Source organism: Eriocheir sinensis, unplaced genomic scaffold (assembly GCF_024679095.1).
Source record: "Eriocheir sinensis breed Jianghai 21 unplaced genomic scaffold, ASM2467909v1 Scaffold264, whole genome shotgun sequence".
In the NCBI taxonomy this organism is placed as follows: Eukaryota; Metazoa; Arthropoda; class Malacostraca; order Decapoda; family Varunidae; genus Eriocheir; species Eriocheir sinensis.
This window is the reverse complement of record NW_026111570.1, coordinates 147501-175000: the sequence shown is the minus strand read 5'-3', so window position 1 is coordinate 175000 and position 27500 is coordinate 147501. Positions and strand designations below refer to the sequence as shown.

The 27500-nt window shown below is 43.4% G+C and overlaps 1 protein-coding gene and 1 long non-coding RNA gene across 2 annotated transcripts in view; both read right to left on the bottom strand.

The window, feature by feature from the left end:
- The window catches only part of LOC126991361 (uncharacterized), a 91907-nt gene extending 70361 nt beyond the window's left edge, over positions 1–21546 (bottom strand). The window contains exon 1 of the mRNA XM_050850122.1: positions 20194–21546. Within this exon, the coding sequence (XP_050706079.1) occupies positions 20194–20505 (312 nt within the window). The 5' untranslated portion in view covers positions 20506–21546. The remainder of the gene's footprint in view (positions 1–20193) is intronic.
- Positions 21547–23076: 1530 nt separating this feature from the next.
- The window catches only part of LOC126991355 (uncharacterized), a 97918-nt gene continuing 93494 nt past the window's right edge, over positions 23077–27500 (bottom strand). The window contains exon 4 of the long non-coding RNA XR_007745439.1: positions 23077–23847. This is a non-coding gene — a long non-coding RNA (uncharacterized LOC126991355). The remainder of the gene's footprint in view (positions 23848–27500) is intronic.

Below are 27500 nucleotides of genomic sequence, written 5' to 3'. Positions count from 1 at the left end.
ATATAAAGAAAAAGAAAAGGAACTCGGTATGGGTCAGCGGTGGAAGTGATTCAGTAAACCTAGTCGACGTTTATCAGAGAGGAAACAGAACTTGAAAAGCCTCTTGAACGATAGGACACTAAGAGCAAGTGACTGAAAAAACGACAAAAAAAGAAGGAAAAGAAACACGGTATGGGTCAGCGGTGGAAGTCAGTCCGTGAACCAAGTCGACGTTTAACAGAGAGAAAACAGGACTTGAAACTTGAAACGCGAGGACACTAAGAGCTATACTATTTAACATTTCGGCGTCCAAGCACACACATTTAACGACAAGGCTTTCATAGGAGTCGAGAGCCTTGACATGGAAGTAGTTTTATGACCCTGATGGTAGTTCGACTAAGTTTCTATATCATAAACGTTAAAAAAACATTCAAGAGAACCGAATTAATCTCCTTTTCTCGGCCTTTCGAAATAGTTGATGTGAAATTCGGGGAAGCGTCTGAGAATACCGATCTAATACGATTATGAAAAAAAATCATTTGAGGATTCTTCGGCACTGGTTGTCATCATATAATTGAAGTCGATGTTATTTTCTAGCACAAAGGCAGCATAATAACTTTTTTCTTTTTTTTCTTCTTTTTTTTTTAGTACTACATATTAAACGCCGGGACAGGACACTAATGCTGTATGTGAAAGAGCTGGAGCGTCGTAATTTATAAGTAAAGGCAATTAATGAGCGTGAAGGTCATTAAACACACTCGTTCATGAGCGTTACACGTCTGAATGTAATTACCGGACGAAAACTATTACACGACGGAACAACACGGGGAGGTCATTCCGCCGTAAGACTCCTGTGCAATTACATGTGCAGTTTGTCATCCGCCGCTTGTGCCTGTATCAGAGGCAACGAGGAGGGCCAACTTTACGGCGACAGCTGCCATTCTGTGTGATTGCCTGATAACCCTTTACGTGCCGCGTTCCCCCTTGTGACATCGCGCGGTCATGCCCCCAACTCTACGCTGCCCGCCTGCCAACGTTCATGAAACAATACTAAAGGGAATAACAATAGCAATATGGAAACTGAATTATATCCTGCAATAAGAGAGAGGGGGAACACACACACACACACACACACACACACCGGCAGAATAAGTGCTCAACATGGCTTTTAAAGTACTTACTGCGTTGCCATTTTCAGCAGGCATGAAATAATACTGCATGACGGCACCACTCACTGAATGCAGCGGTCAAAAGTGGGTTTAACTGGGCCGTAAGTGTATTGCATAAAGTCAAACTGGATAGCAGCATATAGAGGAGTTTAGAAGCGTTGCCAAAGACTGCCAAAGGAGATCAACTGGAGATGAATATGCACTGAGAGGTGGCATTGAACAGCCTCCCCCTTCGCCTTATCACTAACCACTACCCTGACGTATATTCTATGGGGTCGAGGTCGCCAAACTTCGAGGCGTCACCACCAAAAACGCCAAACAAAGAAGATTCCTATCAACAACACCGACCCTTCCAATTTTTTTTTTTTTTTTTTTTTTTTACGTTCTGGCCTAGAGTGTCGATAGCCTTTCTTAAGGGGCCTGGTGGTCGGTCCAAGCCCGTCATGACGCAAGCACGTGTTTATAGTGGCGCCATCTATTCTTGGGTGATGTTGCCACCACGGAGCTCATTCTTGATTCACTTGGACAGTTCCTTTAGAGTTCGGGTTGATAGGTGGTCTTCAGGACAGCATGTGGGTATTTATCATTACGATTGATCCTGCCACTTACACTAATCCTCACGTCTTACACTTATTTAAACTCGCGTCCTAGAGCTGGAAACGTTTACACACTTTTCAATATACCTAAACTTAACGAAAACGGATATTTAACAACACAAAGACCTAAGATTAGTGCAAAAGTCAGTGAAAAAAATCCTTAGAAGAACTTCCCTACACTAAGCTCATATGAAGACGCCCTGAAAACAGCTAGATTCGTGCGTGATAACAAGACGTTTTGCCTCGAGAATAAGAACCCCAAACAGCTTCCCATAACACTCTGGTCCGACTTTATTTGGAACGGGGAATTCAATTTTTGGTAAGCCACCTGCTGTGAAAACTCTCCGGGGTGACGTTCAGTGTGCAGCAAAGAGACAACGCCCTCGTTACGTTCGTTACTCAAGAATAAAGTTTGTACACGAATGTAGACTCGTCTTGGAAGAATACTAAAAATATCTCAAGAAAACTTATTCAATACCACTCGAGAGGAAAGTCTGCAAAATTAGACATACGCTATCTAAAGGAAACAGAGGAAATGTCCAGGCAAGCACGTACAGGCACGATGGTATTCTCAGGTGCTTCCGGCTCTCACAATATTTTTTTTTCAGATGCCCAAAAAAGAGAAATCGAGTTGTCAAGAGCACTTTTCTTCACGTTCGTGGTACAGAAGCTTTGTCAAACTACCATCAGTCATGAAACTACCAATGAAAATGTCCACAACTCCTGCGAAAGCCATGTCAAATGTGTGTGCTTGGCCGCCGAAATGTTGAAGAATATGGTCCTTCCTCTGATACCCTCCGCACCGATCACTGTTCCAGACGTCGTGATCAGATATACAATTCCTACCCAACATAATTTATCACATTTATCAAATCCTCTAAAATCACAACAAAACATACAGGTAACCCCTAAGTTTGGTAATCTTTCTTCTTGTCGAGTCCACTTTAAGGAACCCTGAATGTTATTATCCGCAGTAATGGGCCGGAACTTTCATAGAGGGCAGCACTGTAGCATACTTAGCAGATCTACTGCATGAGACTAGAGACTCGAAGCTCCTGCCTTAGAGATTGACTAATAGTACAAGCCCTCCATTTAGTCTCCTTTTAGCGTAGTGACGATACTTGTGGGTAGGACGAACATAACGATTTACTCTTAACGCATTGAAATTTGTGGATCAAGCGAATACAGCAGAAGGCGATTAACAAATTGAAACTATACTGGGCCACTACTCTTTCAGTACAATCAGACGTCCACAGTATAGGAACATTGCGGTTGGTTGATTATATTCTCTTGCTTTCCGTGTAAAGTGCAAAACCGTGTATGTAGAAATAACACGACCGTCTGTATAGTCAGTCAGTCTCTCTCTCTCTCTCTCTCTCTCTCTCTCTCTCTCTCTCTCTCTCTCTCTCTCTCTCTCTCTCTCTCTCAGCCCACCCACCCCTCCCTCAGGTCCCATTCATGCAGACATCAGCTAAACCCCGAGCACTCAAACAGGTCAAACAAGTGTGTGTGTGTGGTGTGTGTGTGTGTGTGTGTGTGTGTGTGTGTGTGTGTGTGTGTGGCCGGCGGCAAGCACAAATACATTTATATACAGTTAGACAGAAAGACAAAAATACCACAAGAAGGTTAGTAGAAAGACAGGAAAAAAAAATTAATGATCAAACACACACACACACACACACACACACACACACACACACACACACACACACACACACACACACACACACACACACACACACACACACACACACATAAAAACAGACAGATAATGATGGAAAGACAGACTGAATGGCAGATGAAAAGTGTGTTCGTACCCACTGCAATCTCTCTCTCTCTCTCTCTCTCTCTCTCTCTCTCTCTCTCTCTCTCTCTCTCTCTCTCTCTCTCTCTCTCTCTCTCTCTCTCTCTCTCTCTCTCTCTCTCTCTCTCTCTCTCTCTCTCTCTCTCTGACAATGGATACGGAGAAAACAAGTGAAGGAGGACGAGGAGGACGAGGAGGAGGAGGAGGAGGAGGAAAGAAGAAAAGGAGATCATGAAACAAAAGAAAATTAAGTAAAGGAGGAGGAGGAGAAGGAGAAGGAGTAAAAAGAGTAGGAGAAAAAAATAAGAACGAGGTTGTGAAGAAGCATATCAAGACGACAACAACAACAACAACAACAACAACAACAACAACAGCAACAACAACAACCAGTACAAGAATAGCCAGACAGACTTCCAAACACAAATTTCCTCGTTTTCTTTCCTGTAAAAAAACTAAATTACAGAGCATAAAATAAACCGATGTAATAAAAAATATATATAAAAAAATTACATTAACGCATGACCCCCCCAAAAAAAATAATTAATAAAACGAGGCAAGCAAATTTTACCGTAATCAAGGGAATGAATAAATGATAACAGTTACGAGAACTCATATTATTTAATGCACGAGGGAGAGAAATAACAACAAAAATAAAAGAAGACAAATAATTATGATTGCGGAAATAGCGGAAAAAAAGAGAAAAAAAAGCAGGAAGAGAATGAAACTTGTGACACCGATAAAAAAAATCGAAAAAGAGATACAGGATGCGAAAATAACATTAAAAAAGAAGAGGAAAAAGAACTAAGAGGAAAAAGAATAAGGAGAATAAAAAGTAGAAGAAGATGAAGAAAATAAGAAAATGAAGAAAAAAGAAAAGTAATCATAATAACAAGAGATAATTAGAAACACACAGAGATTGATATTTAGTAAAGAAAATAAAAACAAACAAAACAAACAAAAAATAACGGAAAAAAAGAAGAAAAAAAAGCAGGAAGTGAATGAAACTTTTGGCAGCGATGACAAAAAAATATCGAAAAAGAGATACAGGATGCGATTGAAATTTAGTAAAGATAACAAAAAAACAAAACAAAAAAATAAAAAATTGCGGAAAAAAGAAAAGAAAAAAAAACAGGAAGCGAATGAAACTTGTGACAGCGATGAAAAAAAAATTCGAAAAAGAGATACAGGATGCGATTGAAACTTAGTAAAGAAAACAAAAACAAACAAAAAAATAGCAGAATAAAGAGAAGAAAAAACAGAAAGCGGGCGAGACTTGTGAAAAAAAAATCGAAAAAGAGATACAGGATGCGATTCAAACTTATTAAAGGAAACAAAAACAAACAAAAAAATAATAGCGGAGAAAAAAGAGAAGAAAAAAAAACAGGAAGCGAATGAAACTTGTGACCGATTAAAACAAAATCGAAAAAGAGATACAGCATGCGATTGAAATTTAGTACAATGAAATAAAAAAAAATGATAAATAGCGAAAATGGGAAAAAACAGGAAGCGAATGAAACTTTATTAAAACGAAAAGAACACACACAAAAAAATTAGAAAAAGATAAGAAAAAAAGGGAAGCGAATAAAATTTACTACAACCAATATAAAAAAATCAAAACCAAAAAAAAGCGAAATTGATAAAAAAACAACGCTTCCTTTTTTTTTTCAATTTCGCTATTTTATTTTTGTTTTTGTTTTGGTTGTGGTAAATTTTATTCGCTTCCCTTTTTTTCTTATCTTTTTTCCTATTTTTTGTTTTGTTTTCTTTTCGTTTTCATAAGTTTCATTCGCTTCTTGTTTTTCTCTTTTTTGCTATATTTTTTTTGTTTTGTTTTGGTGCCACGAAAACAAAATAAAAATAATAATAATAGTTACAACGCAAAGCAACATGAATATATCTATGCTTAAAATAAATAACTGAAGAGAAACTTTGAGGTAAACATGTTTCAGTAATTAATTAAGGGAATGCATTACGCGAGCTTTGAGATAAAAAAAAAGATAATAATGATGTTTTCTTATATTCGTGTTATTTTTTTCTGATCTTTTCCTGACGTGACCTCACCTTAATCTCTTGTCTTTAGCTGATAATGAGGGATATTTCATTACTATTATTTTTACTATCATTATTACTACTATAAATGTTCATTATCACCGTCTTCTTTTCCATTTACTGCTTCTTTTCCTTCTTTTCTTCTTAACATCGTCATCCTTTTAGAATCCTACATATCCTCCTCCTCCATTCGTTACAGTCTTTACAAATTTAGCTTCATCCTCCCTTCTCCCATCGTCCTCTCTTTCTCTTGCACTTGTTTTTCCTTTTTTCCTATTTCTCTTCTTCCCTTCCACCCTCTTCCTGTACTGTGTTCCTCCACTTTCCTTTCTCTCTTTCCTCTACCTCCCTCTTCACCCCTCTTCTTCCCACACTATTCACCTTTTTTCCTTTACTCCTCCTCCTAATTCTCCTTCAACTTTCTCCCCGTCCCTTTCATCTATCTTCTCATTTTCTTTACTTTTCTTCTATCTTCGTCCCTTCACCTACCTACTCCTCGCATTTATTTTCCCTTCCTCCACCTCCGCCTCCTCGTCTCACTACTCCCTTCTGTGCTTCATTTCCCTTCCCCCTTCCCCTTGCTCCTTTCCCCTTCCCTTCCCCCTCCATTAGTTCCTCCCTCCCTCCATTTCCCCTTCCTAAATTTCCCTCCGCCACCTGTAATTTTACCTTCATGGATTACACTACCTGGCCGGCGCTTCTAATTAGGCCAAAACCACTATACCTGTAGACCTCAAGTGTGTGTACGTGTGTGTGTGTGTGTGTGTGTGTGTGTGTGTGTGTGTGTGTGTGTGTGTGTGTGTGTGTGTGTGTGTGTGTGTGTGTGTGCAAAAAGGATGAGAAAAAATGGTTAAACTCAGTCATGCACGCAAACCTACACACACACACACACACACACCACATAAACACGCACCTTACGAGAGGGAAAATTTGTGAATTTATCGATGGAGAGAGAGAGAGAGAGAGAGAATCGATGAAAGGGATAGAGATAAGGTCGGTGGTGACGTGTGGGTGAGGAGAACAAACATAAGGTCACCATCAAATTACGTCACCCTCACAATTACGTGCACAGCCAGATAATGTATCTCTCTCTCTCTCTCTCTCTCTCTCTCTCTCTCTCTCTCTCTCTCTCTCTCTCTCTCTCTCTCTCTCTCTCTCTCTCTCTCTCCTCCTCCCTCCTCCTCCCTCCTCCTCCCTCCCTCCCTCTCCTCTCTCCTCTCCTCCTCTCTCTCTCTCTCCCTCTCTCCCTCTCTCTCCCTCTCCTCTCTCTCCCTCCTCTCCCTCTCCCTCTCCTCCTCCCTCCTCTCTCTCTCTCTCTCTCTATATCTCTATATCTCTCTTCTCTCTCATCAAAGCATATAATCCTCTCAAACATGAAATATATAAACAAACATCATTGCCCACGAGCAAAAAAAATATATGAAATAAAAACTTATAAAAATACGAATATGTAAACGATATAACATTTTCCCCTCCACCAATATACACACACACACACACAAAAAAAATCATAAAGGTATCTTATCTTTACATCCATCCATGTACTCGGAAATGAACTCGGCTTTCGCGCATGGCTGATTAGAACTAACCCACAAAAAAATAAAGAAATAAATACTGAATCAGCCTTGTAATTAACCTTATGTACACACACACACACACACACACACACACACACACACACACACCTATCTGTCTATCAAGCAATGGAGGAATGACTAAGGAGGCGTTACATGAAAGCTGGATATGAAGCGAGGAGGTAAAAAAGGAGGGAGGAGAAGGAGGAGGAAGAGGAATAAGCGAGGAGAGGTAATGAGAGAAGGAAGGAAGGAAGAAGGGAAGGGAAGGGCGGCGACATGAAAGGTGAAAAGGGAAGAATAGATCACTAGGGCGTATTAGCACGAGGATAAGTACCGTTGAAATAATATATATGAGTAATAATCGGATAAACACGTATTCTCAGCCTATCATCTTGTGGCGCCGCTTGATAGGACTCGCCGCACATTCTCACGCCTACACAAACACACACACACACACACACACACACACACACACACACACACACACACACACACACACACACACACACACACACACGAAGCAGTCTTAATCATAGTAACGTGTGGTGCGGGGGTAGGTGAAGGTTGAGGGAAAGGGTAGATAAGGTGGTGGTGGCGGAATCGGGTAGTTACGGTGGTAAGGTTGAAGGGGGGAGCGGAATTGTAGTGGTCATAGTGTAGTGTGGTCAGGTGTGGTAGGGATGAGGCCCAAAGTGATGAAAATTGTAGGAAATGTTATGATGATGATGATGGTGATGAAAATGATGATGTTGATGAGTTTTGTGTGACGTTGAAAGGAGGAAGAACTATCGCTTACTGAATTGAAAGGAAATATAAGTAGTAGAAGTTAGAGAATGCAATGACTAGAACACTAATAGCAGTTATAATGAATGAGTGAATGAATGAATGAAGAAATACATAAACTACCTTACTGATAACCAGGACGGGAAAAAAAATAAGAAAGAAAACCATACCAATAAGTAAATCAAGAGTCTGAGGTAATTACGCGTACAGGTAAAGATATAGGAAAGAAATAAACAAACTAACTAGTGATAAACAGAACAAGAAAAAAAAAACAAGAATAGAATGAAAAAGTACAACAAATAAATCAATCAAAACTCTCAGGTGTAGTATTGCATCCGTATATAGGTTAGTGTCATTTAACTCCATCCCTATCGAATAGAACAAACTCGGTCACCTTCCCACGCTGAGACTTTATTTAAACGTTTCAAGGAGGTAGTCGGTGTCTGTTTACTCTCCGGCGTCGTCACATTTTCCTTTCCTTTACCCACAATGCTCTCGCTCGCTCGCTTTTTTCCCTCTCGTGTGACACTCCGCCCGCCGCCGAGAGGGAAGCGTCGAGCAGTATTACCAGATTCTCGTAGAAGCATGACATTGCCTTTTCCGGTTTCTCACCCATAAATATTCCAAAACACATCAATAATTATCGGTATTAACGCTAACAGTACATGGATATCGTTAACGGTATGGGGGCGTCGTGCAGTGTTATCAAATTATCTTAGGCATAACATTGTATTTTCCGGTTTCTCACCCATAAATATTGCAAAAAAATAAAGTATCAATAATTACCGATTTTAACGATAACAGTAAATGGATATCGTTAACGTTGTGGGGGCGTCGAGCAGTGTTACCAGATTCTCGTACGCATAACGGTGCATTTTCCGGCTTCTCACCCATAAATACTACAAAACAAAACATCAATAACTACCGATTTAAACTGTAACAATAAGTGGATATCGTTAACTATGTGGGGTCGACAGTCTTTGGTATAAGAACTCGGAAATACAATATATACACCGAGTAGGACAATCTGGTAACGATGGCGCTTAGTCACACTGTCTACGTGATAAAAAAGACGAGCATCAGGTGACACATAAAAAAGAGGAGAGTATCGTCCGCCTTTCCATTAAAACATTCATCAAGAGCGATCCGAAATTGACACTCTATGGTGGCCACTCATTCTGTTTTCTTTTACAGGAGTAGCGCTTGGGGGACTTATTTATTCTTTTTTTATTGTTTTTTTTTCTTTTTGCCTCTTGAGCTGCTTCCTTTACTCACTGTAACAAAATAAAAGATCGTTGGGATGCGACCAGGTTCTATTCTTCCTGCTTCTATACTTCTAGACGTTTTCTTGCAGGCTTTTGTCTTTCTTTCGTCCGCCAAATGAAGAGGGATAAGCTGAAGAAGGGAAACCAAACTGTAAAATCGGGGCAGTAATGTCAATCTGGTGGGTCAATCTTCTATTCAATGCTTGGACACTTTTTTTCTTCTTGTTTCAATCTTTCTCGACGTCTTCTTGCATGCTTTTATCTTTCCTTCGTCCAATAAATGAAGAGGAATGAATTGGGAAAGGAAACTGAAAACTAATGTCACGTGATCAATGTCAGTCTGGTGGGTCAATCTTCTATTCAATGCTTGGACACTTTTTTTCTTCTTGTTTCAATCTTTCTCGGCGTCTTCTTGCATGCTTTTATCTTTCTCTCGTCCACTAAATGAAGAGGAATGAATTAGGAAAGGAAATCAAACTGTAATGTCAAAGCGAGTGTCTGTATTTTAAGTCAGTCTTCTTTTCAACGCTTTACACTTTTTTTTTCTTGTTTCAATCTTTCTCGGCGTCTTCTTGCATGCCTCTCTTTCCCTTTCGTCTACCAAATGAGGAAGAATAACTCGGAAAAGGAAGCCAAATTGCACTGTCAGGCGAGTGAGTGTCAGTCTGGTGGGTTGGTCGTGTTTTCAATGCTCGGAAAATTTGCTTTCTTCTTTCTATCTTTCTTGGCGTTTTCTTGCATGGTTTCTCTCTTTTTCTTTCGTCCGACATATGGAGCGAAAGAAAGTGGATAAGGTAGTCGGATTGTAATGTAAGTCTCGTGGGTCAATCTTGTTTTCAATGCTCGGACAATCTTTTTCTTTTGTGTTTATATCTTTCTTGGCGTTTTCTTGCATGCTTCTTTGTTTCTTTCGCCATATATAGAAGAGGAATGAATTGGAAAAAAGAAATCCAGTTGTGATGTTAGGCGCGCGTTAGTCTCCCCTTATTGTCAATGCTCAGATATTTGTTTCTTCTTGCCTCCACCTCTCTCGGCCTTTCCTGATGTGCTTCTTTCTTCCTTTCGTCCGCAAATGGAGCAAATGAAAGTGGAAAAGGAAATCGAATAGTAGTGTCAGTTTGGTAGGTCAGTCTCGCTTTCAATGCTTGCCAGCGAGGATTGAGATCACGTCCAACACGCCTCTCAGTCTTGTATACCTTGAGGGCGACAACACAGCCTCCCACGCTCGCCGGGTTGTTTATAGCTTTATGGATTTAGCCTTATTAATGAGCTCCTTCCATTTCATCCCTCCTCTTCTCCCTACTTTACGCGGAATGTCCAGGATCAAGATTTTTGTGTGAGATAAGCGTCTTTATCGTCTATTTTCCTTTGTTATCCCTTTCTCTTCTCTCTCTTTCTTTCTCGTTCTCTTTTGGCTTCTTTCTCTCGCTAATCAAGTCTTTCTATTCGCTCTCTCTGTTTCTATTTGTTTCGCTTTCTTTCTCTCTAACAGTCTGCCTCGAGCGTCCTCTCTCTCTCTCTCTCTCTCTCTCTCTCTCTCTCTCTCTCTCTCTCTCTCTCTCTCTCTCTCTCTCTCTCTCTCTCTCTCTCTCTCTCTCTCTCTCTCTCTCTCTCTCTCTCTCTCTCTCTCTCTCTCTCTCTCTCTCTCTCTCTCTCTCTCTCTCTCTCTCTCTCTCTCTCTCTCTCTCTCTCTCTCTCTCTCTCTCACATACACACACACACACACACATTAAGTCTTTCTCAATCGCCTCTTCCTCTCATCCTTACACGTACAGGTAATTGGCTAACGATAGGACAGGTGGGAGGCGCCGCTCTTTCTACGTCACGGAGGTTCCCGGTAAACAGCTCAGGAGATTGAATGACTAAGATCCGGATGCCATTAAAAGATTCTTAGTAAGTGACAAAAGGAACTCGACGTCACGCTGCTATTTTACGGTAAAGGACAGTTTGTGGTTCTAAGCAAATTTTCAAGATAGAGTAAAGATTTGTTGTCCTTTCGATGAGTGTTGGCAAATGATAAAAAGTGTTAGGAGTTAATTTGAGTTTCATAGGAAAGAAAGCATGGAAGAATGGGAGGATGAATAACTGAGCTTTCTGTTTTCTTTCTTCCTCTCTCTTTCCATTATTTACGTACTCAGTTTTTCATTTCATCTTCCATTAGTTCTTCTTTCTTTTCCCTCCTTCCTTCTTTCTTTAAATGATCAAGCCTTCGACTGCTCAAACAGACTTATAACTTCCTCTCTCTCTTTCCAATACTTACTCCGTTTTTCACTTCATTTTTCATTCGTTCTTCTTTCTTTTCCCTCCTTCCTTCTTTCCTTCTTTCTTTAAATGATCATGCCTTCCTTCTTTCTTTACATGATCATGCCTTCGAGTGCTTTCCTATCCCTATAATTTAAGTTCAAGGACAAAAATGAAGAAAAACAGCCGCTGAAGAAGAAGAATCTCTATCCAGTTTCCATTGCGTGACACGAGATATTTTACCGCGTGCTCAAGGCCTCAAGGGACAAGGAGCGAGTTTTACAATCCAATGCAGCAAGTTTGTAAGCTCCGCAACCAAACACAAAATACGACGAAAATTCCTTGTAGCTCTAGTGTTTGGCGTTCATATAAAATCGAGGGGGGAATTTTAGGAAACTTCATAGGATATCTCTTTATCAGTATCCGGTATTGAGTATAGAAATAACGGATCATTGTGGTGAATATAGATTGATTTGAGCGCTGACTATGACGGTGTTGGACGTTCGAACTGGCCCAATGAGATGAGCACAGAGGACTTGCGCAGGTACACTCTATGCCCCAAAATTTACCTTGCCTTTCAGCTTCATTAAAGAGTAAAAAGGTGCACCGTTAAGGAGAGGCTGGCTTGCATGGATGAGCACTCTCTCTTTTTCTTTTTATTAGTTTTTTTGAACATGCAAATACCCACCCACATCCTGACCCTACCCTACAAGCGCGCGCGTACACACACACACACACACACACACACACACACACACACACACACACACAGCATCAAACATACGAACAGTCTCACTTTGATGGCGGGTCCTCCTCCTCCTCCTCCTCCATCCACTTGTTTATTCTACTCAGATCCAGACTAGTAGACACACACACACACACACACACACACACTCTCTCTCTCTCTCTCTCTCTCTCTCTCTCTCTCTCTCTCTCTCTCTCTCTCTCTCTCTCTCTCTCTCTCTCTCTCTCTCTCTCTCTCTCTCTCTCTCTCTCTCTCTCTCTCTCTCTCTCTCTCTCTCTCTCTCTCTCTCTCTCTCTCTCTCTCTCTCTCTCTCTCTCTCTCTCTCCCTGTGTGTGTGTGTGTGTGTGTGTGTGTGTGTAGGGAGGGTAATAAGATGATAACAAGTGGAGATCCTTTGCCAAGCTTCCCTTTGTCCTTCCCTTCTTTCCCTTGTCTTGGTAAAAGCTCCCAATCCATCATGGTATCGTTCTTTCTTTCTCTGTCTTTCTTATTTCCTTTCATTTTTCTCTCTCACTTTAGCACTCCATCTAATCATTCTTCCTTCCATGCTTTCCTTCCTTCCTTTTTTCCATTATTTTAACGTGTTTTTTTTCCCATAATGAATAAAAAATAATAATAAGTTATATATATTCCGGTCTGAGGCGTATGCAAGAAGAGAAGTACATAAAAAAAAACGAAAAAATACGTGCAAAGCAGAAACGACGTGCGAATATAAAACAAAACCTCAATAAAATAGGAGATCCTGTGAGTGACAAGTGTTTTAATTTCTTGATAACAATCCACCTCACACTGACACACGCAGCAGCAGCAAAATACAATGATGACGACTACACCCCCCCCCCCCCCCAACGTTGCCAGATTGTCGTCCTCAGCCACCTATATTTGCCGACTTCCGACCCAAAAACTATCTCCCTCACCCCAATAACGAGATTCATTTATAGTTAGAGTTAAAATCGTTAATTTATGTTTTTTTTTTTTTTTTCACTAGTGATAGATCAGAAGACGTAAATACGATGCTCTGAGTACGATAATCTTGCAACACTGCCCCCTCCATTTGATTCCCCCTTGACCCATCCCCGCCCCCTTTACAACACCCCCTCCCCCCATCCCCCCTAATGCCCTAACCACCACCGCCAAAAGTAAAATAAAAAGGAAAGAACCATTTGTATATACACGTAACAAACACGAACCTGATGGACTAAGGGAAATAGGAAATAATGAGAGCGACTTACAACACCTCAAACCATCCTTCTCCACCTCCCTGCTCTTATCACCCCCCCAATAAAAGTAAAAAAGAAAGATTCATTTATATAAACAACATAAAAAAATCGGAACTGACACACTACAGGCAATATTGACAGCGACTTACAACACCCCAAAGCACCCCTCTCGACCCTGCTCTTATCCCCCCCCCCCCCTCAATAGAAGTAAAAAAGAAAGACCCATTTATATATACTACATAACAAAATCGGAACTGATGAACTAAAGGTAATATTGACAGCGATTTACAACACCCCAAACAACCCATCTCGAACCACCTTTTACCCCCAGTAAATGTAAAAAATAAATACACATTTATATAAACAACATAACAAAATCGGAACTGACACACTACAGACAATGTTGACAGCGACTTACAACACCCCAAAGCACCCCTCTCGACCCTGCTCTTATCCCCCCCCCCCCTCAATAGAAGTAAAAAAGAAAGACCCATTTATATATACTACATAACAAAATCGGAACTGATGCACAACAGGCAATATTGACAGGGACTTACAACACCCCAAACCATCCCTCTCGACCCCCCCTCTTTACTCCCACCCCTCCAAAAAAAAAAAAAAGAAACAACTATTTATCTATATACTACATAACAAATTCGGAATTGATGGACTACGAGCGACTTCTTACAACCCCCCCCCCTTCATCCCCCCCCCCCCCAAAAAAAAAAACTATTTATATATACACGTAGCAAATTTCAACCTGATGGACTAGGAGGAATAATGGATGACACGGCGTTGAGTTAGTTGTTTCGCCCCGTGACTTGTGACTCGCCGCGTTCATCAGGACAGTCCGTAGCTTGCCCGGCGCCATAATTCTTGCCGTTAATCACCGTTCATCGGCGTTATCATCACACCATCACTGTTGCTCGTTAATCCCCCGGTTGGACGCCAGACTGATGGGCCTCGTTAATACTTTTATGTTGTGCTTCTATTAAAAATCAATGGCTACTTTATACTGTAACACTCTCTCTCTCTCTCTCTCTCTCTCTCTCTCTCTCTCTCTCTCTCTCTCTCTCTCTCTCTCTCTCTCTCTCTCTCTCTCTCTCTCTCTCTCTCTCTCTCTCTCTCTCTCTCTCTCTCTCTCTCTCTCTCTCTCTCTCTCTCTCTCTCTCTCTCTCTCTCTCTCTCTCTCTCTCTCTCTCTCTCTCGGCCCTAGCCAGGAAGCCAGACGAACCTAAAGTCAGACAGATAAAAAGGTAAAAAAAAAGCTAAAAATAGATTATGAGAGAGAAAAACAAAACTAATAGACGAGGGAACACAGACAGACAGACAGACAGACACACAGACAGGACAGGAGACAGGGAGATAGAGAGAGGGAAGAGACAATGACAGGGAGGAGAGAGGAAGAGAGGGGGGGGGGAGATTAGCTAGGAGAGAGAGGGGAAGGGGAGGAGAGGAAGAGGAGTTAGAGGAGAAGGGGGAAGTGGGGGGAGGAGTAATACCATAAGCTGGGTCTTATTTATGGCCAATTTATCGCGACACAGCTGTTTAATGGAAGGGGGGAGGGGGAGAAGGGGGAGAAGGGGAGGGAAGCTTTGACACCCCTACCATACCCCACCCCACTGTCCATCTCCACCCCTTTCAGCACCCTCCCATACCCCCCATGCTTAAAACCCCCCTTCCACCCTCCACCATTACCCACCCCATTAACCTCCCCATCTCCCTTCCACCCCGTCACTGATCTCGGTCTCCACACAGTAATCCCCCATCCACACCCTCATCACACAAAGCCTTCCCCTACCCTCCCTATCCCCCTACATTACCTACCATTCCACTCTACCCTTCCACTATACCCTCACCCCTTCATTACCTCGTTTCCTACTCTCTCCTCAAACCCTCTTTCCCTCCCTTACTGTCACCCCCCTCCCCCCTCCTCTCCCTTCCCCTTACCCACCCATCCCATCTTCCCAATCACGGATAAAGTCAATCACACAACTTCGTCCCCTTTATCATATTTTTCAAGAGAGAGAGAGAGAGAGAGAGAGAGAGAGAGAGAGAGAGAGAGAGAGAGAGAGAGAAACATGTAGTATAGCTATTAATAGAAGCACCCTACAGATTTACCCCTTTCTCCCCCTCTCCCCTCGTCTCTCTCCTTTCCTCTTCCCTCTCACCCCCTTATCCAACTCCTCCTCCCCTCCTTTCCTCTGTCCCCTCCTACTTCTCCCTTTTCCCCTCCTCTTCCTTCCCCTTCCTCTTCCCCAACCCCTTCGGCCGTCCCCTTCCTCCTCCCCTTCGCATTTATATTTACACACACACAAAAAAAGAGAGAAAAATGGACGCGAAAAAGTTAGGTGTGTAGGTACCCGTGAGGAGATAAAATATGTATATATATTTATACAAATAATTTTCTCCTCATCAATGTGTGTTCATGATTTTTGTTTTGTTTTGTTTATTAATTTACCTATTTACAGCTTTTTCGGTGAATGAAGTCAATGCCATGTGCGGAGGATTTGAATCTATTCGGTGGTGGTGGTAGAAGTGGAGTTTTGTTTTATATTTTATCGTTTATTTTTTCATCTATTTTTACTTTTGCGGATTTTTTTTCTTCTCTGTGTGTGCGCGTGACTTTGGTTTCCGTTTGTTGTTTTCATTTCTTCTCTTTTATTTAAATTTTCATTCTCTTTGTCTTGCTTTTTATTTATTTTTGTTTGAATTTTACTTTTCTCTCCCTCGTCTGCTATTGCTACTGCTACTACTACAACAACAACTACTACTGCTACTACTACTACTACTACAGCTAATGATGATGGTAATAATAATGATGTAATAAAGAAAACAAACATGAAAATATGAAACAAAAAAAGAAAAAGATAAATAACAACAGGGATGATACAGAGCAGATAAACAATAGTGATAACACAGTCGCCTAACCCGCTCGCAAAATCAAGAGCAGAGTTGTAAATTAAGTCTACGGATGCTTAGCAAAGAGGATTTAGGCATTTGCAAGGGTGATTCAAATTCTTCTTAATTTTTTTTTTTACAACAAAGGAGACAGCTCAAGGGTACAAAAAAAAAGAAAACAATAATAAAAAAAAAGCCCGCTACTCGCTGCTCCCAAAAAATAATCAAAAGAGGTTGCCGAAAGAAAGGTCAAAATCGGGAGGAGACGTGTCCTGATACTATCCTTTTGAAAGAGTTCAAGTCGTAGGCAGGAGGAAATACAGATGAAGGAAGACTGTTTCAGAGTTTACCAGCGTGAGGGATGAAAGAGTGAAGACGTTGGTTAACTCTTGCATAAGGGGTTTGGACAGTATAGAGATGAGCATGAGTAGAAATTCGTGTGCAGCGGGGCCGCGGGAGGAAGGAGGCATGCAGTTAGCAAGTTCAGAAGAGCAGTCAGCGTGGAAATATCGATAGAAGATAGAGAGGCAACATCGCGGCGGAATTTAAGAGCTAGAAGACTATCAGTAGGAGAAGGAGAGCTGATGAGACGAAGAGCCTTAGACTCCACTCTGTCCAGAAGAGCTGTGTGAGTGGAGCCTCCCCACACGTGAGATGCATACTCCATACGAGGGCGGACAAGGCCCCTGTATATGGATAGCAACTGCGCGGGGGAGAAGAACTGGCGGAGACGATACAGAACGCCCAACCTCGAGGAAGCTGATTTAGCGAGAGAGGAGATATGAAGTTTCCAGTTGAGATTTTGAGTTAAGGATAGACCGAGGATGTTTAGTGTTGAAGACGGTGACAGCTGAGTGTTGTCGAAGAATAGGGGATAGGTGTTTGGAAGATTGTGTCGAGTTGATAGGTGGAGAAATTGAGTTTTTGAGGCATTGAAGGACACAAGGTTCCTTCTGCCCCAATCGGAAATGATAGCAAGGTCTTCCTCTGTAATGCCCACCACCACCCAGCATAACTAACAATACGCTCCTCCTCCTCCCCCTCCTCCTCCTCCTCCTCTTCTTCTTCCTCCAACTATTCTGAGCGTCTCCCCTTAGAATACCATCCCCTTATCATCTCTTACCATCACCTTCAAGTGTTATGTTGCCCTTTATCACTCTGCTATCTCTCTCAGGATACGGCGCCATATGACCCTGGCTGTTGCGGCGCCTAACCTCAATCACTCACTCACTCTCAGGATACACAAGTTCTCGCGGCTCAACTGTATCCATCTTCCTACCTTCTAATAAGTGTTCGTGGGTTGGCCGAACTACGTATATATCATTTATGTCTGGAAGCAAAGTCTCATTCCTTTTCCTGATGCTGTGTCTTCTCTTCTTCTGGTTTCTCATGTTACTGTTTATCCTCCTACTCTTCTTCTTTTTCGTTTTCTTTCCTTTTTTTTCATTCTTTTCTCCTCTTCTTACTTTTTCTTTGTTCTCGTTCTTGTTTATGTTGTTGTTCTTGCTACTGTTCTTCTTCCTCCTCCTCCTCCTCCTCCTCCTCCTCCTCCTCCTTCCCAGCCTCGACTTGCTCACAAACACAACCTGAATCTCCACGCGGGGACCTGGTTGCCTGTTGGGTCTTCTCGCCGTCCCAATAGTCACTCAGTCATTCACCTTCGCCACTCATTGTAAAGTTCGTGTTCGCTTCGTTTTCTTCTATAAACGCCTAACGCCTGCTCTTCTCTGCTTACTCCATGACATCAATGAGACCCCGAAAGACTTTAGAGTTTCCTAATGTCATAATTATTGCTAGCGTTTATTTTTTCACACATTAATTAATTTTTACGATTCATTCTCTCTCTCTCTCTCTCTCTCTCTCTCTCTCTCTCTCTCTCTCTCTCTCTCTCTCTCTCTCTCTCTCTCTCTCTCTCTCTCTCTCTCTCTCTCTCTCTCTCTCTCTCTCTCTCTCAACGATGTGGATGTTGGAATCAATAATCTCATTATAGTAAATTTGCAGACAACACAAATATTGGTAACTCGGTTATCACTGACGAAGACAGACAAAGCCTCCACGAGGAATTGCATAAAATTTCAGCTTGGTCTGATAGATGGGATATGCCCTTTAATTAATGTAGACAAGTGCCAGGTCCTTCAAGTTGGAACAAGAAATAAGAAGTTCGATTACGAAATGCGCGGCGTCAAACTCAAAAGCGTTCAATGCGTTAAGGACTTGGGGGTCAAAATCGCGTCAAACCTCAAATTATCACAGCAATGCATCGATGCAGCAAATAAAGCGAACAGATTGTTGGGCTTCATTAAAAGAAACTTTTTATCAAAAAATAAAGAAGTAATACTTCCGCTCTACAATAGTTTAGTCAGACCCCACTTGGAATATGCGGTACAGTTTTGGTCTCCCCACCATGCAAAGGACATCGCTAAATTAGATGGTCTTCAACGTCGGGCAACAAAAATGATCCCTTCCATGCGCAACAAACCCTACGAAAAGAGGCATTCCACCCTTAACATGTTCTCTCTTGAGAAACGTCGCCTCCGAGGAAAACTGATCGAATGTTTCAAAATACTTAATGGATTTACGAATGTGGACAAATCAAAAAAATGTTTATGATCGATGACACTTTGCGAACGAAGAATCATGCCACAAAACTTAAGTGTAGGCAAGTAAATTCAGACCACCAAATTTTTCACCAACGTTGTAGTGCGAGAATGGAATAAGCTCCCACCTTCACTGGTCCAGTGTAACACAATTGACTCCTTTAAAATCAACCTTGACCGACACTTCCTTCAACTTAATATTAACTAGAGTTGAAATGCAAGGTTTTGGAGTCATCTGATTAATGTAGAATCACTTAGGTTTAAGGACAGACCACCTAGTCTGGACCATGGGGTCTGTGTGGTCTGATGTTCTATGTAAATCTATGTAAATCTCCACCCCCCCCACCCCCCTGTTGCCGCCCTCCTCCTCCTCCTCCTCCTGCTGCTGCTGCTTCCCAACCAAGGTAATATTTCAAGGTTATTTGATTATGAATACGTTGTTGCTCTGCCTCCGCCCCGGGATATTTATAATCGAGTTCCTTTTCCGTAATCGTGTTTTTGTGTGCTGCGCGGTGTCTCGGTCCGGCCGCGGCCAGGTGGTCACGTAGCACTGTCGCTGTTTACCCCCGCCCAGGGAGCCAAATTTGACGCGAGCGATGTTTAATGATTTTCGTGGTGAACGTACTGCTGACATTTTTTTGTTCTTTTTCCTTGGATGAAAAGTGTTGGGTGACTCGACGAGACCCATGTTTCCTGTGCTGAGCGTAGTATCGTTGATTTTTTACTGTTGGTTTAAGTTGAAGAGACCAGCGAGTCATGTTTCCCGTCCGGTGTGATCAAATGTCGCCTTGCTTCCTTACTTATTTACAGAGCTTGGTACTCAGTAACCTAACAGAGACCTGTGGTTGGGGTAAGGAATGCATGTTGACGAACTGTGAAATAAACTCTCTCCTTTGTGTACACAATGGTCGTAGTGTACCAGATACTTAACAAGAACAGAGGTTTTGAATAAGCGGTGATATATCAAACCCTATTGAAGCAATAAAACCTTACCTTTCTTTGTTAACTTTTGGCAACTGGTTTTCTTTGCATTATTACTAGCAGAAAAATAAAAATAAACATTCTGCTATTGTCTGATATTATGTTATACCGATGGCGCAGCAACATTCACATATAAATCATTGCTTAACGATATACCTCGTTAATAATGCCAGATAAAAACTATCAAATGCCGACATGAATGTACCAAACACACACACGTACACACGTCAGCCACAACGGATACAGAAAGTCACTCCAACCCTGCAAACGTGTCATGATCACTCACCTGGAACTCGAACTTGGGGAACTGGTCCACGGTGTTGACGTCGGTGGTGGGCGACGTGATGACGCGGCACTGGGCGGAGGGCACCATCTGTCCGTGACCCTCGTCCAACACAAGGCCGCCGCCGCTCTGCCGCTCAGCCCGCCGCTCGCCGCCCCGCCCCGCATCCTGTTGCTGCTGGAGCTTGCCGTCCTTCATGAGGTGCGGGGCGGTGGTGCCGGAAGAGTAGTAGTACACATAGACGAGTGCACAGGCCGCCAACAACCCCAGGAAGGAGAGCCGCAGCCATCCGCGTCGAGGCACCATCTTTACCATCGTGTCTCAGCGGCGGATCTGTATGCCTCACACGCGGCTCTGGCCCTCAGGCTCCCGCGAAGGCTCCGTGTCTCGGAGGACGCCGTCGCTCTATGCTATCCAAGGGTGTTACTCGTTCCTGAGCTCCTCCCTTCTCGTTCCTACTTTGTTTCTGAATGTCTGTCGCGTGTTTCTTGCAATCTGGTCCCCTCGTGTCTCTGTTGTTTCTCCAGGAGAGCAAAAGTCCCCTTCGTCTTCCTATTTCTCCTTTTCTTCTTCCTCTTCTTCACTTGCCTCACGTTCCTACACCCTTCGACCCTCCACCTTCTCCTCCTCCTCCGCCTTTTGCCTCCGACGTGACCCGCGCTCCGGCCTGCGCCCTCGACCCCCTCCAAGTCGAGTGATAAATGATGACCGGAGCAAATCCTTCCTCAAACACACGTGACCTTGCGCGCGGCAGAGGCACTGACTAATGACTTCGTTTTCCACCTGCTGCTGCTGCTGACGCTGATGCTGATGACGGTCGCTGACGGTCACACACGCATACCAACAACAACAATAGCAACAATGATTATTACAACACAACAAAAACAGCGATAAGCATAAGTTGCGGAATGGTCTCACTCACACTCGCCTCTGTTATGTCTTTTATCTGACTATTATTTAATATCCCGCGGCGAGGAGGAAAAAGTTCTCACGCACACGAGTTGCTGAGCCCTCGAGGCCGGCTGCCGAGGCGAGGCGATGTCGGACGAAGGAGAATAAAAAGAAGTGGGTGTGGATACGCTTGAGCCGCGGGGAAGCAGTGCTGAGCGGCGCCGGGACGTGTCTGGGGCGGTTGACTGGGGTAGGCAGGCACGGAGGGAGGCGGTGAAGGCGACGGGACAGGTGGCCGTGGGGGTGGTGGACGTCGTGGCTGCTGTGGCGCTACTGTCACATTCACGCCACCAAGTTCGAGTCTTCGTGCTCTTATTTCGGCGTTGTTTGTTTTATTTTCACTTTTTTCCTCTTTGCACTTTCTTTTTTCCTGTTTTCTTTTTTATTTCTTTCCTCTTCTTCTCTCTGATATAGATTAGAGTGATATTATTAGTTTCACTCGAACTTTTCTCTACAACAATTACGTGTATTTTCTTTTCATTAGTTATTGATTACTATCTGTTGCAACGCCACTTTAGCTGACAACGTTAATTTCTTCACTAATGGCTTGTAAATACTTTAAAAAGCCGATTTGGTGTGATTATTGTTTTTTTTGTTTAATGAATTACTGCACACTTCACACGAGGGCTCCAAGTGTGTGTGTGTGTGTGTGTGTGTGTGTGTGTGTGTGTGTGTGTTAACAATAATTCATAATAGATAAGATAAAACAACTCTCTCTCTCTCTCTCTCTCTCTCTCTCTCTCTCTCTCTCTCTCTCTCTCTCTCTCTCTCTCTCTCTCTCTCTCTCTCTCTCTCTCGCATGCACCTCGTCCCTTCCGTGTTGTGCTTGTAGAAGAAGGGGAAGGGAAGGGGAGAAAGAGGAGGACGAGGAGGACGAAAAGAGCAAGAAGGCAGGAGGAAGGGAGTGAAGGGCAACTTACCCTCTTCACAAACGCACATGTACACAAAACGTACACACATACACGCCCCCGCACATACACACACGCATGCAGAGTTACCAGTCACGGCAGGAAAGAGGAATCGAAACCTTTCCTCCCAAAAATATCTTATAATCCGCCGATCGCCTTCCGACTCACTGGAATCTAAACCCAGACGGACCAGCAACACGAGCCGAAGCGGAAACAACGATAACAACTGGAATACAAAGGCTAGGGAGTCTATATGAAGCGAATACTGAAGATCATGAGGCTACTAAAGAAGAGGCCGTAATACAGAGGGAGGGAAACAAAAGAACAACCCAAAACCTTGCAACGATAACAACTGCGCTGACTAAATAACAAAATAGAAAGCCTGACTCCCAAGGCAACACTAAGACGAGCCGAAATAGGAAAGGAGACGAAGGGGAAGGATTGCAGAGATGTACAGACTATGGCGGAGACTGCTTGAAGGAGGAGGAGTAGTAGTAGTAGCAGGAGGAGGAAAAGGAGGAGATGCAGGAGGAGGAAAAGAGGGCAGATCAAGAGGACGTGGCGGCAAAGCGAGAAGTGGTGAAGGAACTACCGGGCATTGGTCACCACGACAGACGCGCATACACACACGCACACACTCGAAGCCCCATCATCCCCTACAGCAGCGACTCAGGAGGAGGAGGAGGGAGGGCGAGGAGATAACTGTTGGATGAGTGAAGGGAGGGAGGGAGGATTCAGTGTTCTGTAGCGCGTGTTGAGGAAAGGGTGGGAGGGAGATAAGAAAGGGCGAGTTTGTAAAGGGACTGCGAGGAGCGAAGTGAAGGACAGGAGGAGGAATATGAAGAAGAGGAGGAAGAGGAAGAGGGAAGACTAGAGTAAGCTATAATGTACTATTGACACGAAAGCAGACAGTTCAGATACAGAGAGACAGAGACAACAGCTCTTCAAGAACACACACACATAACAAGGCGAGAACTCCACTCTTTTATCTCTCCCATCAACAGCGACAGCAACAATAACAACGATGACGAAGACAACGACGACAACAGCAGCAGCGACGACGACGAGGACAACAATACTGTACTATCCTTGAGGTGTGTGTGTGTGTGTGTGTGTGTGTCTCGGGGTATTGTCGTGTGTCTGTCAGGTCGCCCTCCGTATCGCTTCACCGAGACAGAGGAGGCAGAGATAGAGGGCGGCAGGGAGTAAGGGGGAGAATAACAGATAAGAGCCAGTGTTTGTGTGTGTCTGTGTATGTGTGTTTGCGTGTGTGTGTGTGTGTGTGTGTGTGTGTGTGTGTGTGTAGCCAGCCAGCCACTCACAGACGCTTGCTTGCTTGTGTGTTGGTCTCCCTTCCGCAAACACAGGCCACCAAACACACTCCTGGCTTGTGTATACCCTTTCAGCACTTGAGTCTCCTTCCTTCAGTTCAAAGAGGCGGCGGAACACTTCCTAGACATTCCACATCACGTCTATTTATGAGAGTCTGCCTTATGTTTTTTTTCACGGACACTCTAATCGGTCTTCTTGCCGTTGCTGTTCTTGTGGTCTTCCTCGTGTTCAAAAGTGCTAAGAGCTTAGTGAGGAGGAGGTGGAAGAAGGGACGTTTGGTGGAGGTGGAGGAGATACTGCCTTCTGCGAGCTAGCGAGTCCTTGGAAGTACATCAGCAGCAGCAACAGCGACGGCGGCGACGGTGGTTGTGGTGGTGGTTGTGGGGACACGACGGGAGGCTGGTCAGCATTCCCTCACTTTAATGGGTCGGTTCTGTGCCTCGTCCACGGCCCTCTGGTGGCGCGTCTGCAAGGGAGAGAGAAAGGGAGAGGTTGGTTAGGTAAGGGATGGGGGTAATTATTAGTGTGTGTGTGTGTGTGTGTGTGTGTGTGTGTGTGTGTGTGTGTGTGTGTGTGTGTGTGTTTAAACGTTCTATCAATATTCTTTTTTCCCTGTAATTCCTCGTTTTCTTGACCCATTCCAACATGCCCGTCCCCTACTAAATAATCCGATCACGTCATGCATCTGCCCTCCAATCTGCGTCATTTTTTGCATTTTGATCGTTGAATCCTCCCCATCTGCCCGAGTCCCGCCCCAGTCCACCTGTCCACGCCCCGCCCCAGCCCATCTCTCCCCGCTCAGTCCCTCCATGGCCCACCTTGCACCCTCAATGCACCGCCTCATAACCCCTCGTCCCCTTCACCAGACCACACCGGACCGAGCCAGAATCTTTGCCTCCCTTATTCAACACAGTGACACAGACATTGAGAAGGATGTCCACCCTCCCACTGATGATGTAACCGATGAATGCAGCAAACATACGGCGGCTGGGTTATTCACTGACGAATTTGTTTGTAGTGTAATTCCACCATAGGCTTAAGGCGTTGACGGCGCTTAGAGGTGATAGCTGATTAACGAGTGATTTTTTTTATAGCAGAAGATAAAACAGACGAATTTGAGGAGTACGGAATCTTGAAACCACTTTATAAGCATGCAGTCAGCAGACTCGTTTAATGAACAATCACATTATAAAGTTTAAATACACACACACACACACACACACACACACACACACACACACACACACAGAACCCCCCCCCCCCAACCCACATGCACACTAACACCCACCCCACACACACATACACACAGAAAACAATAAAGCAAACATCACATTCAAAGCACGGAATCAGTTTCATGTAGGCACAAAAAAAAAAAAAAAAAACACGGCCGCCTTTCCGCTGCGCCCCGCGTGTTCTCGTGTAAGGGGAGAGCACGGCACGCAGCAACACGGACGCCGAACAAGGGTTATTTTTCTGGCGGAGGGAAGAGGTTTTGTGTCGAGTTGTTGAGCCGCTCTGGCCCGACCCACTTCCCCAACCTTCCCACCCGACGCCCGCCCCCGTCGCCCAGGCCAGAGGGGCTTAGGACGACCCGGCTCAGCGAAGGCATACAAGGACCCAGGCAGCGGCGGCGCACGTCCAGCCCTCACAGGCAGGATGCACGGACAAGTGATTTTTAAGACGCGTGTGCCTGTCAGCTGGGACAAGCAAATAAAAGGAAAGAAAAATCGCAATGCCAAAGCGAATAAAAATTGGTCTCTAGGACGTCAAAATATATAGAAACTGTTCCTCGATAGATAAATAAATCAAACATATATATACAAAGAAAAAACGCAGTACCGAAGCACAGAAAAATTGGTCACTAGAACGTCGATATATAGAAAATGGCCTTCGATGAATAAACAAACACACATACACACACTAAAAAAGGTGCAATGCAAGAGAAAATAAAAGTTGGTCTCGTAAAACATCAGAATATACACAAACTGGCCTTCGATACATAAACATATATTCACACACACACACAAAAAAAAAAAAAAAAAAAAAAAACTGCCAGACGTAAAAATTGGTCTCTAAAACATGAAAATAAATACAAACTGACTTTCAACAAATATATAGATTCTGATGCAATAAAAGTCCTCCACGCATGACTTTTGGTGCGAGACAAGTAAAAAAAATAGAAAATAAAAATCTATCCATCTTCAGGCGTGTAGGGAAGGAAGATATTTAGTCAGACGCCGTGATTCGCAGTTCCAGTCTTTTTCCTGAGTGACGACCAACGGACTGACTGAATGAATGACCAGCTGGGAGAATGAAGAGCTAAATGACAGATGGACTCCCTCACTCCCTAATTGGCTGGCTAGCGTTCTCGCAGGCAGATATGGAAAAGGGGTGGCAGGGAAATAGGTAGGAAAGTAGGAAGGCACACATGTGGGTAGGTGGGCAGGAGGATTGGCAGACAGGAAGGAAGGCACGCAGGTAGGTAGGTGGGCAGGGAGGTAGATTCCGTGACTAGCTAACTGTTGCATTTCTCCATTAATCCGCGGTGAAACCCTGAGCAGCGTAACGCGACATAACAATCACATTTCTAAACCTTGATCCAGCACCAGCAGCATCACGACAATCACAAACAAACGCCGTTAACCCACGTCACCGCCACCGTCACCAGTTCCACCACCGCCACCATTTCAGTCTGCAGGCGCCTTAACATCACGACGATCACAACGAGTAGCGTCATTAACCCCCTTCACCCCCACCGTCACCAGCAGCACCATCGTCTACATGCCAATTTTCAGGTTCCATCATATCCTTTTTATTGATATTTCAGATTCCTCGCGTTGTCTCCCAAGCTGAGTATTCGTTATGTAGCTTGAGTCGGGGACGCTCTTCAGACGTTATATAACTACCTCTACAAAATGCCCAGAACCACCTAAGCTGCTCTTTTCACTAACTCCAAATCATCTATTAGTGTATCATGTGCTACTTCAATTCGCCACGATTAATCCCTTTTGTTTTCATCTCCGAGGCATTTCTGAGATACGTTGATTCTAAGTTAATATCACTCCTACTAATCTTGCTATTCATTTACTGCTGCCTAATATTCGTACTATTTAAATGATGTGCTCTTTTTTGAGGGGGGGAAGGAAATCTAACGATGTTTTAAAATTTGAATCCCACGATGTTATTTGATCTAACGATATTTTAAGGGTTGCAGAGGAAAGAATATGGAGTCAAAGACAGTGTTTGTGAATTATGAACTTTCTTTTTTTTCATCAGAGAGAGAGATGGCGGTCTTCAGTTCCTAATTAAGACAAAATGAATGAGGCAATTAACCCGGACTCTCTCTCTCTCTCTCTCTCTCTCTCTCTCTCTGTAAAGATAAACTGCTGAGAGGCTGTTTAAATTACATGCTCATAAATATGAGAAGAGAGTGGAAAAGATAATGATGAAAATGATAAGAAGAAGAAGAAGAAGTAGAAAAAGAAGAAGAAAAGAAAAAGAAGAAGAAGAAGAAGAAGAAGAAGAAGAAGAAGAAGAAGAAGAAGAAGAAGAAGAAGAAGAAGAAGAAGGAGAAGAAGAAGAAGAAAAGAAGAAGAAGAAGAAGAAGAAAAGAAGAAGAAGGAGAAGAAGAAAAGAAGAAGAAGAAAAGAAGAAGAAGTAAAAGAAGAAAAGAACAAGATAAAAAAAGAATGAGGGGCAAAGAAAACAAATAAATAAATAAATAATGAAAAACAGAGTATGAAATCGCGACGCAACTGAAGAACAACAACAACAACAAAAAAAAAGAACAGGGTCAAGAAAGATAAAGAAGGTCAAGAGGTCTCAGGAACAAGAACAAGGAGACGGAATTGAGGAGGAGGAGGAGGAGGAGGAAGAGGAAGAGATTACGCACGAGGAGGACCAGGAGGAGGAAGAGGAGGAGGAGGAGGGGGGGGGGGGGGTCAGAAGCAGAAGCAAGACTCAAGGGAAGTGGAGAAGTAGAAGGAGGAAGAGGAGGAGCAAGAGGGATGAATTGGAGAGAGGAGGGAGAAGCACGCTCTAGACTGATATCTTTGAGGAGGAGGAGGAGGAGGAGAGGGACAAAAAGAAGATAAAGAAAAGAAAGCGAAAGAAAAATAG